This window comes from Limulus polyphemus, unplaced genomic scaffold (genome assembly GCF_000517525.1).
Source record: "Limulus polyphemus unplaced genomic scaffold, Limulus_polyphemus-2.1.2 Scaffold2526, whole genome shotgun sequence".
In the NCBI taxonomy this organism is placed as follows: Eukaryota; Metazoa; Arthropoda; class Merostomata; order Xiphosura; family Limulidae; genus Limulus; species Limulus polyphemus.
Genome location: NW_013668136.1, coordinates 131,314 through 147,632, shown reverse-complemented (window position 1 = coordinate 147,632; position 16,319 = coordinate 131,314). Strand labels below are relative to the sequence as shown.

General features: G+C 36.0%; 1 protein-coding gene across 1 annotated transcript in view; it reads left to right on the top strand.

Annotated features, from left to right (window-relative positions):
• Window positions 1–16,319, top strand: part of LOC106467202 (locomotion-related protein Hikaru genki-like) — a 70,405-nt gene that overhangs the window by 22,855 nt on the left and 31,231 nt on the right. Inside the window, exons 3-7 of the mRNA XM_013927527.2 lie at window positions 121–378; window positions 1,192–1,351; window positions 3,501–3,649; window positions 11,904–12,080; window positions 15,400–15,576. Coding sequence (XP_013782981.2) covers window positions 121–378; window positions 1,192–1,351; window positions 3,501–3,649; window positions 11,904–12,080; window positions 15,400–15,576 — 921 coding nt within the window. The remainder of the gene's footprint in view (window positions 1–120; window positions 379–1,191; window positions 1,352–3,500; window positions 3,650–11,903; window positions 12,081–15,399; window positions 15,577–16,319) is intronic.

Below are 16,319 nucleotides of genomic sequence, written 5' to 3'. Positions count from 1 at the left end.
CACAGATAGCCCATTGTGTAGCTTTGTGCTTAATTACAAACAAACAAATTATGTAATCGTACTTATGATCCTATTTATAGAAAATATGTATATTAATTGGGATTTTCATTTAATTTTCAGATAACAAAATGTTTCAGCCATTATTGAGACAATGTGTTCTACGGCCTACAGATGCTGAGTTAGTTATAAGCTACGAAGGGAAGGTTCTCACTTTGGATCAAAAGATTAGACTGCCTCATGGAATCAAACTGAGCATGCGCTGTAGCGAAGTAGGAATGTACAAATTTATTGGCAATAAGACTGTTGAGTGCACGAATGGACAATGGAGTTCACCATTTCCACATTGTTTTCCAACTACGTTACATACAAATTTTTCAGGTAAGGAAATATCTCTGACTATTTCATTTAAAACCTTCAGCAATCTTCAGATTGTTTGGCACAAATATTAGTTTCGACTAATAATCAACGACGTTCATTAACCAAAATTTAGGTTGCATGCCATTATTAAAACTTGCTTCTTGTGGTGTTATTGAAATAAGTAATCTCTATGAAGGTTGTTCAGTATAAATCTGTTTTGTCTCATATGAATCACTGAAATCAATACACATTACAGAATTATTACATATGATTTATATCTGTTTTTTTAACCTTATAATTTCATACGTAAGTGTATATTACAATTTTGTACAATCAAAATTTATAACTTGCATTCATCAGTTTCTTGTAGATAAGTTCGTTTTTCGTTATTTATTTACAGACCTTTGCCACTATTATGCTTGCAGTATTTTATAATTTGTATTTATCTAATCTTTACACTTTACTTTGTTATCAACTTTTAACTGTTTGATTACAAGTTATTAATTTTTTTAATAATAACCTAGAAACCCGACGTGGCTTGATAGTTCGACTGCCAGGCTGCGGATAAAAAGGCCCAAGGTCCGAGCCACGATGTCATGAAATATATTCCGCATTTTCAGCAGTGGACATGTTATAAAGGCAACAGGCTATCCAGTTATGTCGGTGGGTGCTGTTAACTGGCTGCATTTCGTTCAGTCAGCTCAAAATTAGGGTCAGTTATACTTGCACCCTGACCCGAGTGTTTAGCCCATGTTCACGTAAGGCGCCTTTGAAGTTGAAAATCAAAATACCCATAATAATAACCTCAACAAGAGTTTCCGATTTTATTTGCAGACGAAGCGCCACCTACAATCACGTATAACGTGGCAGCTGGAGACCTAGACGTGACAATGGATGGTCGTATGGTGATTTTACCGAACAGTACAGTGCATTTTGACTGCTTATTTCATCGAGAACGTGGACATCCTGAATGGACCTGGACAACTGAAAATCGGTGAATATATGAAGCTTATAGTTTACCATAATTTTGAATATTGTGTTAATAGGTCATTATAAGCTAAAACACAACACAACAACTACTTAAAGGCTAAAGAGGTTTTTCCTTCCGTTCCTATCTACATTTCCTCCCTTATCATCTGATAAAGAAATTTCCCTCCGTTCTTATTTGGTTTTTCCTCCATTATTATCTGATATGAGATATTTCCATCCGTTCCTATCTAGTTATCCATGTTTCCGCTATTATCATCTGATAAAGATATTTCCCTCTGTTCCTATCTGGTTATCTGTGTTTCCTCTATTATCATCTGATAAAGATATTTCCTTCTGTTCCTATCTGGTTATCCATGTATCCTCTATTATCATCTGATAAAGATATTTCCCTCTGTTCCTATCTGGTTTTCTATGTTTTCTCTATTATCATCTGATAAAGATATTTTCCTCCGTTCCTATTTGGTTTTTCCTCCATTATTATCTGATATGAGATATTTCCATCAGTTCCTATCCGGTTATCTGTGTTTCCTCTATTATCATCTGATAAAGATATTTCCTTCTGTTCCTATCTGGTTATCCATGTTTCCTCTATTATCATCTGATAAAGATATTTCCTTCTGTTCCTATCTGGTTATCCATGTTTCCTCTATTATCATCTGATAAAGATATTTCCTTCTGTTCCTATCTGGTTATCAGTGTTTTCTCTATTATCATCTGATAAAGTTATTTCACTCTGTTCCTATCTGGTTTTCTGTGTTTCCTCTATTATCATCTGATAAAGATATTTCCATCCGTTCCTATCTAGTTATCCATGTTTCCGCTATTATCATCTGATAAAGATGTTTCCTTCTGTTCCTATCTGGTTATCTATGTTTCCTCTATTATCATCTGATAAAGATATTTCTCTCTGTTCCTATCTGGTTATCTATGTTTCCTCTATTATCATCTGATAAAGATATTTCTCTCTGTTCCTATCTGGTTATCCATGTTTCCTCTATTATCATCTGATAAAGATATTTCCTTCTGTTCCTATCTGGTTATCCATGTTTCCTCTATTATCATCTGATAAAGATATTTCCCTCTGTTTTTATCTGGTTATTTATATTTCCTCCTTTCCCTTGTGTTTACACATGTTATAATATCCCTTATTATATTTCTATATTTTCTCTGTTTCAGTCTGTGATTGTATTTTCTGTTTTTTGTTTATGCAGCCTTCTATCTTTCTTATCTGTTTATGTATTTTCTTTCCTTTTTTATTTCTCTTACGCTCTCTCTCTCCCTCTTTTTACTATGTGTTTTGTGAATGATCCCCATTTTTCTATATTTATACGTGTATTCGTATACAACAACAAATGATCCTCCTTTTTCTATATTTATACATGTATTCCTGTATGACAACACATGATCCTCCCTTCGTAACTAATTATACATTTTCTTTCTTTGCACCTTACCCTAATATTGTCTACAACTTTCAGTATTTATTCTCTTTTTATCTCCCACATTATCATCGGAAGTATTTATAATTTAGTGATAATAGATAATCTACAACCTATAATTTTCTAAGCCGTTTGACAAATTAAAATACAATTGTATTTCAAAGTTCGCGATGAAAATTAGAGATCATATATTACAAAAAACAAAAGATACTCCAACTTCAATTTTCAACCAATGTAAGAGAGTTATGCATCCAACCAATTGCTACGAGCAATAATTCCTTTATAAGCACTCACATAAAATAGAAAGTCAATGTATTATACTTCAGTTGATAACTCCAAAAGTAACTACTTGTTAAATTATTCTACTTATATTGCGAAAGTTGATGTTTTTTAACACTTGAGATAGCCTACATCTTTAGTTCATACACTGCCGCTAGCTTTTGTTGTGCAAATCTATCCTGATTCGAGCTGCTTACATAAGTCTTACATTTTTATCAAGTTTTCTTCTCTCTACTCTATCTACACGCGTATTTTCTGACTGTTTATTCCACGACTTTCGTTCTGCTTGTTTAATATCCTTTACTGTCACGTACCTCATCACAAAAGTAGACCTTTTACGTCTCTCTTTAAGTTACACCAACATGTGCATTCTCCAGGCCCTTCAAACATTTTTATAAATTATTAGACTCATTTTGAAATGTTTTTAATTATTTCCAGACAGTACCCTTGTGGCTGGGCAATCTCTGAAGAAGAACGAAGTTGGAAATATCGCTTGTCAATCTATTACGCTTCTGCTATAGATACGGGGACTATAACATGCAAGACACCTCGCGGACAAGATAACTCCATCGAAATTATTGTTAAGGGTAAGATAATAAGGTTAAGTTATTTATGGGTTATATGTCATTCTTACCTTGTAAGAATATCTAAACCTAAACTTTATGCTATACATTGTCTAAGAATAAGAGGCAAGAGAACCAGTCAGCATCACGCGCAATCTATGCGGCAACTTTTAACAGAACAGTGAGATTGACTGTCAGAGTATATCGCATCAACAGCTAAAAGTCGAATCGTGATCAACGGCATATCATGGCTCGAACCTTGGATCTATTGATGTGTAACCCGATAGGCTAACCGCTACTGAAAAGAAACGTTCCACCTCCACTTGAGCTGTTACGATAATGATGGGCTTGTTGAAATAAAAACAATGAAAAAATATACTAAGGCGACCTCTATCAGATTTGATTAATCTGTGCCTCTCCCATAAAACATTTTTTATTACATTACGAATATATTAGAGGAAGCTTTGCCTTATAAACATACATATATAAATGCAGTTTGCTTGTTTGTTGATAAGCACAAAGCTAAACAATGAGCTATTTGTATCCTGCCCTTTACGAGTATGGAAACACGATTTTGAGCGTCATAAGCCATTACTTAGACTTACCGCTGAGCCACAGGGGGGCTTATATGTTTAATAATCAATGGATACGTAATTCTTAAGTATGTTTAGAGGAACTAAACAGAATCCATGTTGTTGCAGAAAAACATAATATAAATGTCTTTATACATTTTGAACCCCAATAGCTCAGCGGTAAGTCTTGAGGCTTTTAACGCAAAAAACCAGGGTTCGATACCAATGGTTGGCACATCACTGATAGCCCATTATCTAGCTTCGCGCTTAACAACAAAAAACAAAGAAACAAACTTTATACATTAAAGAAAAAACGTATAGATATATTCACATAATCTAAATAATATACGTTTTTAAGCTAATAACGATAATCATAGGTTCAAATCAACTTCATTGGAAAAAACGTACATAGTATTGATTACGTTAAACAAGTGGATGATGTATGGAGTTATCTATAAATGTACACCTATTGTAGTATAATATTACACTTTCATTTCCACATAATTCTTATATAGCCTAACAACTGAACTGAGCTGGTATGGATTTTACCAACCCAATTCATATGTTCCTTTAAAAGGTAGTTTTTTCATGTATTTTCGAACAAGTTTGAAACATTATCACCATGTCATAATTGATATAAATGGACTTTAAACCAATTTTTGCTGATCTTTTTCTAACCCCACCTAAAAAAAATCGTTTAACGTTTTTAAATAAATGGAAATCTATCTGTCACTCGTTTAAAAGTAAAACTTACGTTTATCACACGCAACAGCATAAAATGTCATTTGACTAGTTTCTTAGGAAGAAACAATAAAGCTCATTTTCTTTCCCTCCTCTCGAGGTGAATTCCTGTATATGGTGAGAGGACCTCTCAGGGAAGGTTCTGTATCTTCATTTTACCTACTCAGGGATTCAAACATCCACCCACGTGTTTGCCGTGCGTGGCATCCCGTGAAAGGGAGGAGAGGATTCTGCTCATTGAAGGTGTCATTGATGGGTCAGTTTAAATCGATGGCACGTTAACACATCACTTTGGCCTTGAATTCCTGCAGACGGGTGGCCTTGGGGTTGCTCTCGCGAGGTCAATTAGCTGGTCCTGTTGGGCTATGGTGAACTAAGTACCAGTGTTGGACGTGCTCAATGGTTGTTGTGGACATTGTGTTTAATACTGGTGTTTGATTAGCATAACTCTGTATTTACGATTGTAGATACGTTGCACAGCGTAATCTCCTTGAAATGAGAAACCAGCGAGGATCTCCGACTCAGAGATGGTTCTTAAATCCTTCTCAACGATAACTCCTCGTGAGAAATTCAAAATAGCATGGGGAGTAACCTCAATAAGTATATCCCAATAGCCTTTGATTTCAGGAGGAGTTTGCTGTGTTTTGGTGTAGATGTTTTCACCAAGATGTCCACAGAACATAGCTTATTAACTGCCTTCGGAGAGCCAGCAACCTCCTTTAATCCCCTCTGAGTAAAAAAAGGAGACATTTGTCCTAAAAGTTTGTCAGATAAAGATAGCAGGAGGAAAAAACGAGGTACACGTGCAAATTGGGATGGTGCCTGCTGTTCAAAGTATTCTAAATGTGGTCTCTTTCCTATCAAGGATGGCCCGGCATAGCCAGGTGGTTACGGCACTCGACTCGCAATCTGAGGGTCGCGGTTCGAATCCCAGTCACACCAAACATGCTCGCCCTTTCAGCCGTGGGGGCGTTATAATGTGACGGTCAATCCCACTATTCGTTGGTAAAAGAGTAGCCCAAGAGTTTGCGGTGGGTGGTGATGACTAACTGCCTTCCCTCTAGTCTTACACTGCTAAATTAGGGACGGCTAGCGCAGATAGCCCTCGTGTAGCTTTGCGCGAAATTTAAAAAACAAACAAACAAAGAAACCTATCAAAGAGTTTTTTGGGGGGGGGACACCGGGTGCAGGATCCATTCAAAATAGAGAAACTTCAGTGTCCACTGACCCCACCCACCATGAAGTTCTAAAAGGGTTTTGTGGACATTGTCTACTAATGTTATTGTATTGACGTTTGCATCGCCACGTCCACCTATCACTGTCAAGGCAGGTTATCTGAATTTTAAGGTACAGCCTTATATTCCTAACCCTCTCAGGTGTTTCCAGTGTCAGCAGTGTGGGCATTATAAGGCATCTTGTCGTGGTTCTTTGATGTGTGGGATGAGGAGAAAGAGGTACAACGTTTATGCACTATAAACAACATTTCTTATCGTGGGGCTCGGAAGTTTTTCTCTGTTCCATCTCGGACACATGCTGCTGCATTCCATTCCACTGCTACAGTAGAGTACAGACAGATCTTTCCGTGCTTCCATCAGAGTCTTTCTTACACCATCTAAAAAGTATTTTGCCGTCTGTGGATGCAAGAGTTGACAAGTCTATGTTTACCATCGCTTCCAGTGACTGCTCAGGTCCATCTCCTTTGGCCCCGTGGTGCAAAACTATTATTTGATCACGTTCTCAGTCACTGGAGACTTTCTTCATAGCTTTTCTCTCTTTTTTACTAGTTCTTTTACCTATTTTCATGCACCTAGTCATTCTTTTTACTGCTACTGATCTATCTATTTGTTCCCTTTAATTTGTCTCTCTATTTTCTTGGAGGGTTGATAGTGACACACTCATTTTGAGTGAGATTGGCTGTGGTTGATGCCACCCGACCCGAGTGCCACAGTGGAAGTTGGAGCAGGCTGACTTGCTCTTCTTCACCACTATATCCATCTAGTAATGACTGCATGGAGACAGTAAATGATTGTATAATTCAAGCAGCTGCTCGTTTTATCCCCCAAACCTCGTCCATAATGGCCTCCTGCCTGCCAGCAGGCATGAAGGCTCATAAACGGGCCTGGGATACCTTTCACGGGCATCCCACTCTTTCGAACATGCTTGGCAGGTCAGCCATCAAAGCCAGAGGGAATCTTGGATTAAGTTCACCACCAGCATTTCTTCTATTACCAGTTCCAAAGTCGTCTGGGACAAGATTCGGAAGGTCAGTGGGAAGTATGCTTCCTATCTTCTTCCTATCTTACTCTCCAGTGGCCAGGAAGCTGCTGATGTAAAGAGCATTGTCAATACTCTCAGGGAGAGCTTTTCTTATCTTTCCAGCACTCCCGTTTCTTCCTCTGCCTTCTTGGCCATTAAGTCTCTGGTAGAGAGATGCCCATTTCCTTTTGGGCTGATTGTATCTATGATTATAACTGCCCATTTACACTGGCGGAGCTTAAGCTTGCTCTTCATCAGGTCTGGCAGTATATCAGTCGGACATGATGATGTTCACCATGAGATACTGTGCCATCTCTCTCCTGCATCTCTTGTTCTTCTCCTGGTTGTTTTAAATTGGACCTGGAAGAGAATGTTTTTCCAGATTCTTGGCACAGGGCTATTGTTCTCTCTTTTCCAAAGCCTGGAAGGAATCCCAAGATTCCTTCTATTTAGCATCCAACTGCTTTGACTAGCTGTCTCTGTAAGATTTTGGAGAGGATGGTTAATGCACGTCTTGTTTGGTTCCTTGAAGTCCACTGTGGACCACCTGATTCGTCTTAAAACCTCGATCAGGATAGACTTCCTCAAGAGAGAGAGCATCTTGTTTCTGTCTTCTTTAATCTTCAGAAGGCTTACAACACGACATGGAGGTCTGACATTTTGTGGGACCTACATTCATCGGGGTTGCATGACCAGTTACCCATTTTTATTCGTAACTTTTACTTGACAGGCGATTCCATGTTCATCTGGGTTTGACCCTTTCCCATTCTTTCACACAGGAACTTGGAGTCCCTCAAGGTTGTGTCTTGAGTGTCACCCTTTTCAGTAGTCAAGATCAATGCTGTCACTGAACAACTTCCTCCTACTGAGTCCAGTGGCTTCTATGTTGATGGCTTCCATATTTATCGTCTGTCATCGAATATAAAGTTTATTGAACAGCAGCTTCAGACTGCCCTCACAGACTTGTTGAAGTGGACCACATCATACGGTTTCACCTTCTCTTCCTCTAAAATTGTTTGCACTAATTTTAGCCACCGACGAAGTTTACACACTGATCCTGAGCTCCATCTCGGTGGTGTTGTTCTTCTTGTGGTTCCTGAGGTGGAGTTCTTGGGCTTATCTTTGACCATAAGCTTACTTTCATTTCTCACATTAAGCAGCTTTGTGTCAATTGTACAAAAGCACTGAACATCCCCTATGTCCTCTCATCCATCCCTTGGGGAGTGGATAGACGTTTTATGTTGAAGATCAATTTGCCCTCATAAGTTCCAGGTTGTACTATGTGTCTCTGGTGTATGGTTCTGCCAGGCACTCTGTCTGAAGATTTTGGTCCCTTTACATTAACTGGCGCTTCTGCATGGGGTTTTCTGCACTTTGCCAGTCCAGAGTCTCTACAACAAGTTCAATGAACCTCCTCATCTCTTCCACCATTTGCAACTTTCTTTGCAATATGTTACCAAGCTTTTATCCTTACCACAGCATCCCACCTGGAGTTGTGTCTTCCTTCCTTGGTGGAATGTGCTCTTTTGGAAAAGATGAACTGTCATTCCTCCTATTGGCCTTCGAATCCAGGTGCAGCTGGCTGAATTGGGTCTCTCATTTTATGTCGTTGCTGAATCCAATGATCAGCCCATCTCACCATGGCTCATTTTCATCCCCACCTACCTCTGACCTTTCTTGAGTCATCTGAGGAAGGCAGATACCACGATTGGAAGTACCATTTTCTCTTTGCCAACCAACATCTTTTGAACCATTCTTATCTTCCAGTTTTTATGGATGGTTCGAAATCAGATGACTCTGTGGGCTCTATATACCTCCTCCTGCCGGTATTATTGAGAATGAGAAGGCTCGGCTTCACAACAAGCTTTTCTAGATCAAACCTACTGTTGTTTTTGGTCATCTAGTTTATTTAAGGATTGATGGGAGGAAGTTATCTTAGCTAGGCTATGTATTGGTCACAGTTTTTAACCTATTTTTTTCTTTTATATGTACTAATCGGCCAATGTGTGGCCTTTGTGACACTTTCCTACACTTTACTTTCATGCCGTCGTTACGAACATCAGCGGCGCCATCATTTTAAACATGTATTCTCTAAGGGTTTGCCCCTGAGAATGGAGAGTGTCATTGATGATGTTGACACTGTCCAACTTGATTGTGTTTTTAGCCTTGTGTAGGTCATTGGCTTTTTACTTCTATTTAGTTTTTACCTAGTTTGCCCCTGAGGATGGAGAGTGTCATTGATAATGGTGACACTGTCCAACTTGATTGTGTTTTTAGCCTTGTGTAGGTCATTGGCTTTTTTACTTCTATTTAGTTTTTACCTATTTTTTGTGCATTGTTTCGCTTTTAATCTATTTTCTTTTTACATGTTATTGTATTTTACTTACGGCATTTTACCGGTTGTTTGGCGCAGATAATTTCTTTGCGCCAACAAACGCCAAACAACCAACCAACTTTTTCCCTCATACCATTTTTTTAGTTTATAATAGGGCCCGGCATGGCCAGGTGGTTAGGACGCTCGACTCGCAATCTGCAGGTCGCGAGTTCGCATCCCCGTCCCACCAAACATACTCGCCCTTTCAGCCTTGGGGGCGTTATAATGTGACGGTCAATCCCACTATTCGTTGGTAAAAGAGTGGCCCAAGAGTTGGCGGTGGGTGGTGATAACTAGCTGCCTTCCCTCTAGTCTTACACTGCTAAATTAGGGACGGCTAGCGCAGATAGCCCTCGTGTAGCTTTGCGCGAAATTCAAAACAAACAAACAGTTTATAATAATTTTATGGCAATGTTTTTTCTACTTTCCTTTATCTATTTACTTCATACTATAAGATTTAATAAATCAAGGAAAAAAAGAGTGATTTAATATGGTTTAAGTAAGAAGCTATTGGTAAATATTATAGTCAAAATAATATTTATGCGTCCAGGAAAGTTTATGTATGTCTGTTTGTTTGTCAATTATCTAACTATTTCTAGGTCGCTGGGCCAATCTCAACCAAATTTTGTGGGATTGATAGTTTGAAACAAGGAGCATGTTAATGAGTGTTCACAACTCCCTCTACCTCCAGTTATTGCTGTTATTGAGCATTTGTTATCTTTGACGTAAGTTAACGTTAACTACATTAATAGATGGCGCCACGTTCTTACACCAAATACAAAAAAGTTAACTTTTCTGTAGAACAATATACACACAGTGTGGGGGAAGGGCACACAAACGTCTTATATAACTCAGAGAGTGCGCTAGCACTCTGTATAGTGGAATGTAATGAAAAACAAATGGCCACCACTATTGGAATACTTCATAAACTCAGCTGAAGTTTCTACTCCAACAATCACCATAAGGCTGATATGAAGAGCCTTTTTATTTATTTATACAAAGTTCCTACTTTGATCCGTGACCTTTTAACTTCGGCCCGTAAGACACTTCTGCGGCCAGTGACCGTCTATTAATTCATTATGTGGAAGGACATCAAGAGCTGGGTGTTGAAAACGGGTAACAGAGTAGTTTCTGTGGTATAGGGTAACGTGAAAATATAACCCAATTAAATATTCGTGAGTAAAGTCATGCTTCACTGCAAATGTGTATATTACATTCTTCTTAATTTATCTGACGTGCATAGAAATATTGTTTCACGCTTTCCTTTTGTCTCCCACAAGTTACTACCTGAGAAACATTGTTACTAAAATACAAACAGAAGAAAACAAGTGGTGATAAAACGTAAAAAAAAGCTGTAAAAAAGTAGAAAATGATAGACGACACGGTGAAATGTCGCTACAAATTATAAATCTCGATTTACCAGCAAGATGTTCCGGACAAGATTTTATTCTACAAGTGTACGAAAACCAAAACAAACAGAATGATCAAAAAGTTCAATTCCGTTATACACTGTACAAAAATACGAATATTAAATCAGGAGAAAAGCAGATGGAAACAGAAAATATAAAAATATAACAAAGAAATAAAAACACCTTAAAAGCGAACACTTTATATACATATGTACAAACACATCTGAATATTGCATGATTTTTTATTGGGATAATATCTTCAACATTTTAAAATTTTAGTACTACATACGTAGCTGACGAGTTGTAGTATTTAGCGAAAGGCTTCCCGCGGATTGGTTTGTGATCAAACAAAATAATTGTAGTCAACTAAAATCATTAGGGAAACAAATCCATTGTTACTGTTATTACAAATATCAGACCTATTTTAAAGCTTTGTTCTGAGAAATGTAACTTATTTACCATGTATAATTATATTTTATATTTAAAGTAGTACTGATTAATACTACGAAATGTTACTGCAGACAAGGTTGTTCATGTTAGTTCATAGTTTAGATTCTAAAATACAAAAAGTAAGAAACACCAGAATCTTTAAAATTGCGCCTCCCAGCGGCTCGGCGGTAACCCTGGAGTCTTTTAACGCTAGAAACCTGGTTTCGATACCCATAATGAGCAAAGCATAGATAACACATTGTGTTGCTTTGTGCTTAGCAACAAAGTAAACAAACAAAACTTTAAAACTCCGCGTATTTAATATTACGCTTAAAACAATTACTTTGATTTATAAGCACGGGTCAAGAAACACCGGAAAATAAAAACGTTGGCTTATTTCTAGTACAGCCACATAACGCATAGCAGTTAAAGAGTCTTTAAAAAGAAGTGTTTGGTCTTGAAGCATCAAATTTATCTACCAATCTTCATTTACTCAGATCTCAGTTGTCCACCGATATCATCCATAGACCACAAGCGTGTAATGGCAATTGAAGGGACTCGGCTTCACAGTAAAGCTAGATTCGCTTGTGTGGAGGGATATGTGCTTCGAGGAGAAGAAGAGATAACCTGTACAGCCGTCGGGAGATGGTCTCATGCAGTGCCCGTTTGTGAAGGTATACCTTGACATAACTTGTCTATTCATTAATACTTTCTTCACGTAGTTGATACACTTGACTTTATTTACGTGATTATTTATCCTGAAGTCTGTCTGCCTGTAATTATTTGTATATTTATATGTCTATTTTTGTCCATCTGTATATTGAGCCACATATAACAGTCTAAGATAAATCACAATATCGTGTATATTTATTAAATGAAAGTAAAAAAAAAAAACTTACTTTTGAAATAAAATATTAGTAAAACGGTTAGGAAATTAATTTAGACAATTTGATTTGTTCTATTCAGTTCTACACAGATTTACAAAGCAAGCAAAGGTGTACCTGGTTGTGAAATTCCGTTGACGTACTTTATAAAACAGTTTGGTACACTTTTAGTAATACAGCTTTTAACAGTTCTTAGTTTTATGTAATTTTCGCTCTTTTTGCTGATTTACAGTGGTCAACATTTCTTGCATGCAGAAATGTTACATAATTTGTATTTCCGTTTTCAACGTCCTTTATGTGTTCTGTTATTCTCGTGTTTAAATTCATTCCTGTTTCACTGAGTTAAACGCTTTCACACGATTCACATGAAACTATATATATATACTCTGTAGTTTATCTTCTTAAACGATTTTGCTATCTTTAACAGTATTAAGGTACTTGTAAGTGACAAGAAAATCATTTTGCGTCAGGATTCCCTCTACGGGCTCAAACTTTTGCGATGTAATTCAAGCATAGTAGTTTCTTTGGATTTTAAGCTGTTCTTATTTATTATTTTAAAAAAATTTTCTCGCTCTTAGTTGAGCATATTCGATGAATTAAATGGGATATTGTAAATCCTTCAAACTGTAAGTGATCTTTTGAATTTCTTGACTTAATTCTGTATGCTCTTAGAAACATAGAGGTTACAATAACGTTTTTGTGGTGGCATAAAAAACATGTACGCAATTGAGGGGAATTTTCGGTTTTCGGTAGATGCGATAAATCCTGTATCAGTTCTAGTTATAAGGATATCCATAGATCAAGTCCTGTATCAGTTTTAGTTATAAGGATATCCATAGATCAAGTCCTGTATCAGTTTTAGTTATAAGGATATCCATAGACGAAGTCCTGTATCAGTTTTAGTATAAGGATATCCATAGATCAAGTCCTGTATCAGTTTCTAGTTATAAGGATATCCATAGAAGAAGTCCTGTATCAGTTCTAGTTATAAGGATATCCATAGATCAAGTCCTGTATCAATTTTAGTTATAAGGATATCCATAGATCAAGTCCTGTATCAATTTTAGTTATAAGGATATCCATAGATCAAGTCCTGTATCAATTTTAGTTATAAGAATATCCATAAAAGAGAGAAAGAGTTGCTAATTTTCCATTCAACTCTAAACTTGATGATGCTTGATGAAACGTGAAGAAGGTTATGTTGTTGTTTTTTTTAAAAAAAGATTATGAAATTATTTCTGTGATTTTGCCAAACAGATAATTTCGTAAAGCAACTTCGTCTTCGTAAAGCAACCATGAAGTCTTCATGTCTGCTAATAAAAGTAATACATTTTCAAAATATTCCATAAAGATCTTACATAGAACTGGAGATAATGTATTCCCCGTTGTCACTTGTATTGATGTTTGAAATGTTGTCCTAGGGTAGAGAACATTGTTTTCAATGAAGGAGATGAAAATATTAACCGGAACTGGAAGTGCTAGGTTTAATTCAGATAATTTTTGTTTGAGATACATTATTGTTATTTAACTTAGTAAGTAGTGCGTTAACGTTGAAACTGGCCATTTTACCACCACTGATGTCAAGATTTCTACTTTATTGGCAAAATCCACATTCGTTCTTATACATAACGGGAGCTAAGTGTTCTGTTGACTATTTGGATAGTGATTATGTTATAGATCTCACTTTGGAAATGATAGGTCAAAGAGGACAGCTATTCCTATGTGCCTTGGATAGACCATACATGTATTTTAGTAAACAGTTGTTACATTTAAAGTCCAACAACTTTCGTAGTGAAAGGATTGAAGATAAATTTTTCATAAAAATTCTGATCTTGTAGAAGATCTTTCAGCTTTTTCTCTTAATTATGATAAATAGGTTGTTTTATACAATACGACAGTTTCATTTGTTTTGTCCAATTTGATAACTATGATATCTCTGTTCACTTTGAAATTCTTAAAGTTTCAATGAAGCAATGAAAAACATCCATGGCAGTATTATTGTTATGAAATAATGCACCGGTTATACATCCTGGTATGATGTTTAAAACATCACTAATATCATTGGTTGATTTAACAAATCAGACATTTAGTCTATGTTAAGATTTGCATCTTTAAAAGAAAATGAGAGGCCATAGTCCAGAGTTATTATTCTTTCTACGTATTTGCAATTGTAAGAAAACAAATTCAAATTATTTTTATGGGGTTGAGAAGCCCTATACCATAAACTAATTTTGAATTACTTTTCAAACTTGTTGTTTGGTCTTCATGTTTAAGTTTTTTGGATGTTAAAAAATTGGTTGTTTTAAATAGTTGTATTATTCACGTTGACGTGAAGTTTTAAGGCAAGTAAAAAACATCGTGATTTCTGTTTTTAACTTTTCTGTTTGCTGTTTTAAGAAAGACCTTTCTATTTTTCCAAATTATAATGTTTGATAAGTTTTTTTTGGGGGGGGGGGACAAAGTTTATGAGAAGCTATTCTTCAAACGCTTGGGGAGAAATTTTCATTATAAATTTCTTTGTTTTGCATTGAAACACTGGACTTGGCAATTCCTGTACAGTATGCCGATCTCATGGTTTTTATGTAAAGCGATATCTCTATTCTCTCATGAATAACATATGCTTTGTGCTAATATGTTGTTCCAAAAGTGTCGTTTTTTTTTCTTTTACGTTCACGTCTGCAACAGTTTAGCCTTTTACCGTTTTTTAAGATTCAATATTTTATCTAGGTTCTATTTCCAGTGATGAAAAGAGTGCATTAAGGAAATTGTGTAGCTTTTCGCTAAAAACAAACAAACAATCAAATGTTCATTAAGATTGCTCGTGACGTTACCTCATGGACATCATCTTTACGAATGGAAATTGAACAAGTAAATGATATTGAAATCATGATATTCTATATAGTTATTGCCTCGAACTATTATTTTCAGATTTATTTTGAGGTTTAGATAAATTAATTTACTTAGTGAACAAGTATATATAGATCATTTTAATCCGTTTGATAAATAACACTAAAACAGCCATATAAAATTAAATATGAAATTCTGACATATGATTAGATTTAGGCTTATGATGAGTGTTAATATAACATGTAGTGTGTCTTTATTTCAGTTATTCAGTGTCCACTTATCGTAACGGAATCACCTCACCTCATTATTAGCACACGTAACCATACCTTCGGTACAAATGTAAACTTTTCCTGCCTTACGGGTTATAGATTAGTTGGGCCCTCAACCGTAACATGTCTGAGGAACGAGACTTGGTCAGATTCGCCACCAGTTTGCGAAGGTAAGTTTAAGTGATTGTAGTTGGATCGTGTTTTTTATTTGAAAGCTTAGATTAAAGTAACAGTGCTCGAGATTAGCGAAAATATTGAAAACATCCAGCCAGACGAGAAAAATAGTACTCGAAAATGCACCTTTAAATAGAGCTAAATAGAGAGATTTTCTCACAGATTTACTTCAGATTAATCTATAAACCTATTTAATGGCTTTTATTTTTAACCTATTCCAATGTTTTATTACTTAGGAAGTCAATGCAGCAGACCAAAAAATGAAAAACAAATCACGAACTACATCGTTTATGTATAAGAAAATAAATATAAGTTTGAATCGTATTGAATACAATTCGTTTTTGGTGGCAGATAAGTTAATTCACAATCATTATAATAAAACTTCATATAGTTTGAAACTTAGACATATATATTATTAATAACATTTATTACCTTCTATTTGAATATCATAAGTTGTTATACATCATTTTTCCACATCAGGCATTTGTCACTACTATCGCTACAGATAATCATTTCATGACTAATTGAAAATATGTTGTTATTTTTTTGTGTTTACATTTTTCAGCGCTAATAAGCTTGGAGTACCGAATTCGTAATTAATTGAAACATTGTACTGACACTGCTGAGCATATAAAAAATTGTATTACGTCTTAAAATAAGATATTGAAAACGGAGATATGAAACCAAGATGAGATAAAAAATTTGGCTATCGATTTTTCTTGCATTCAAAGAGACTTAG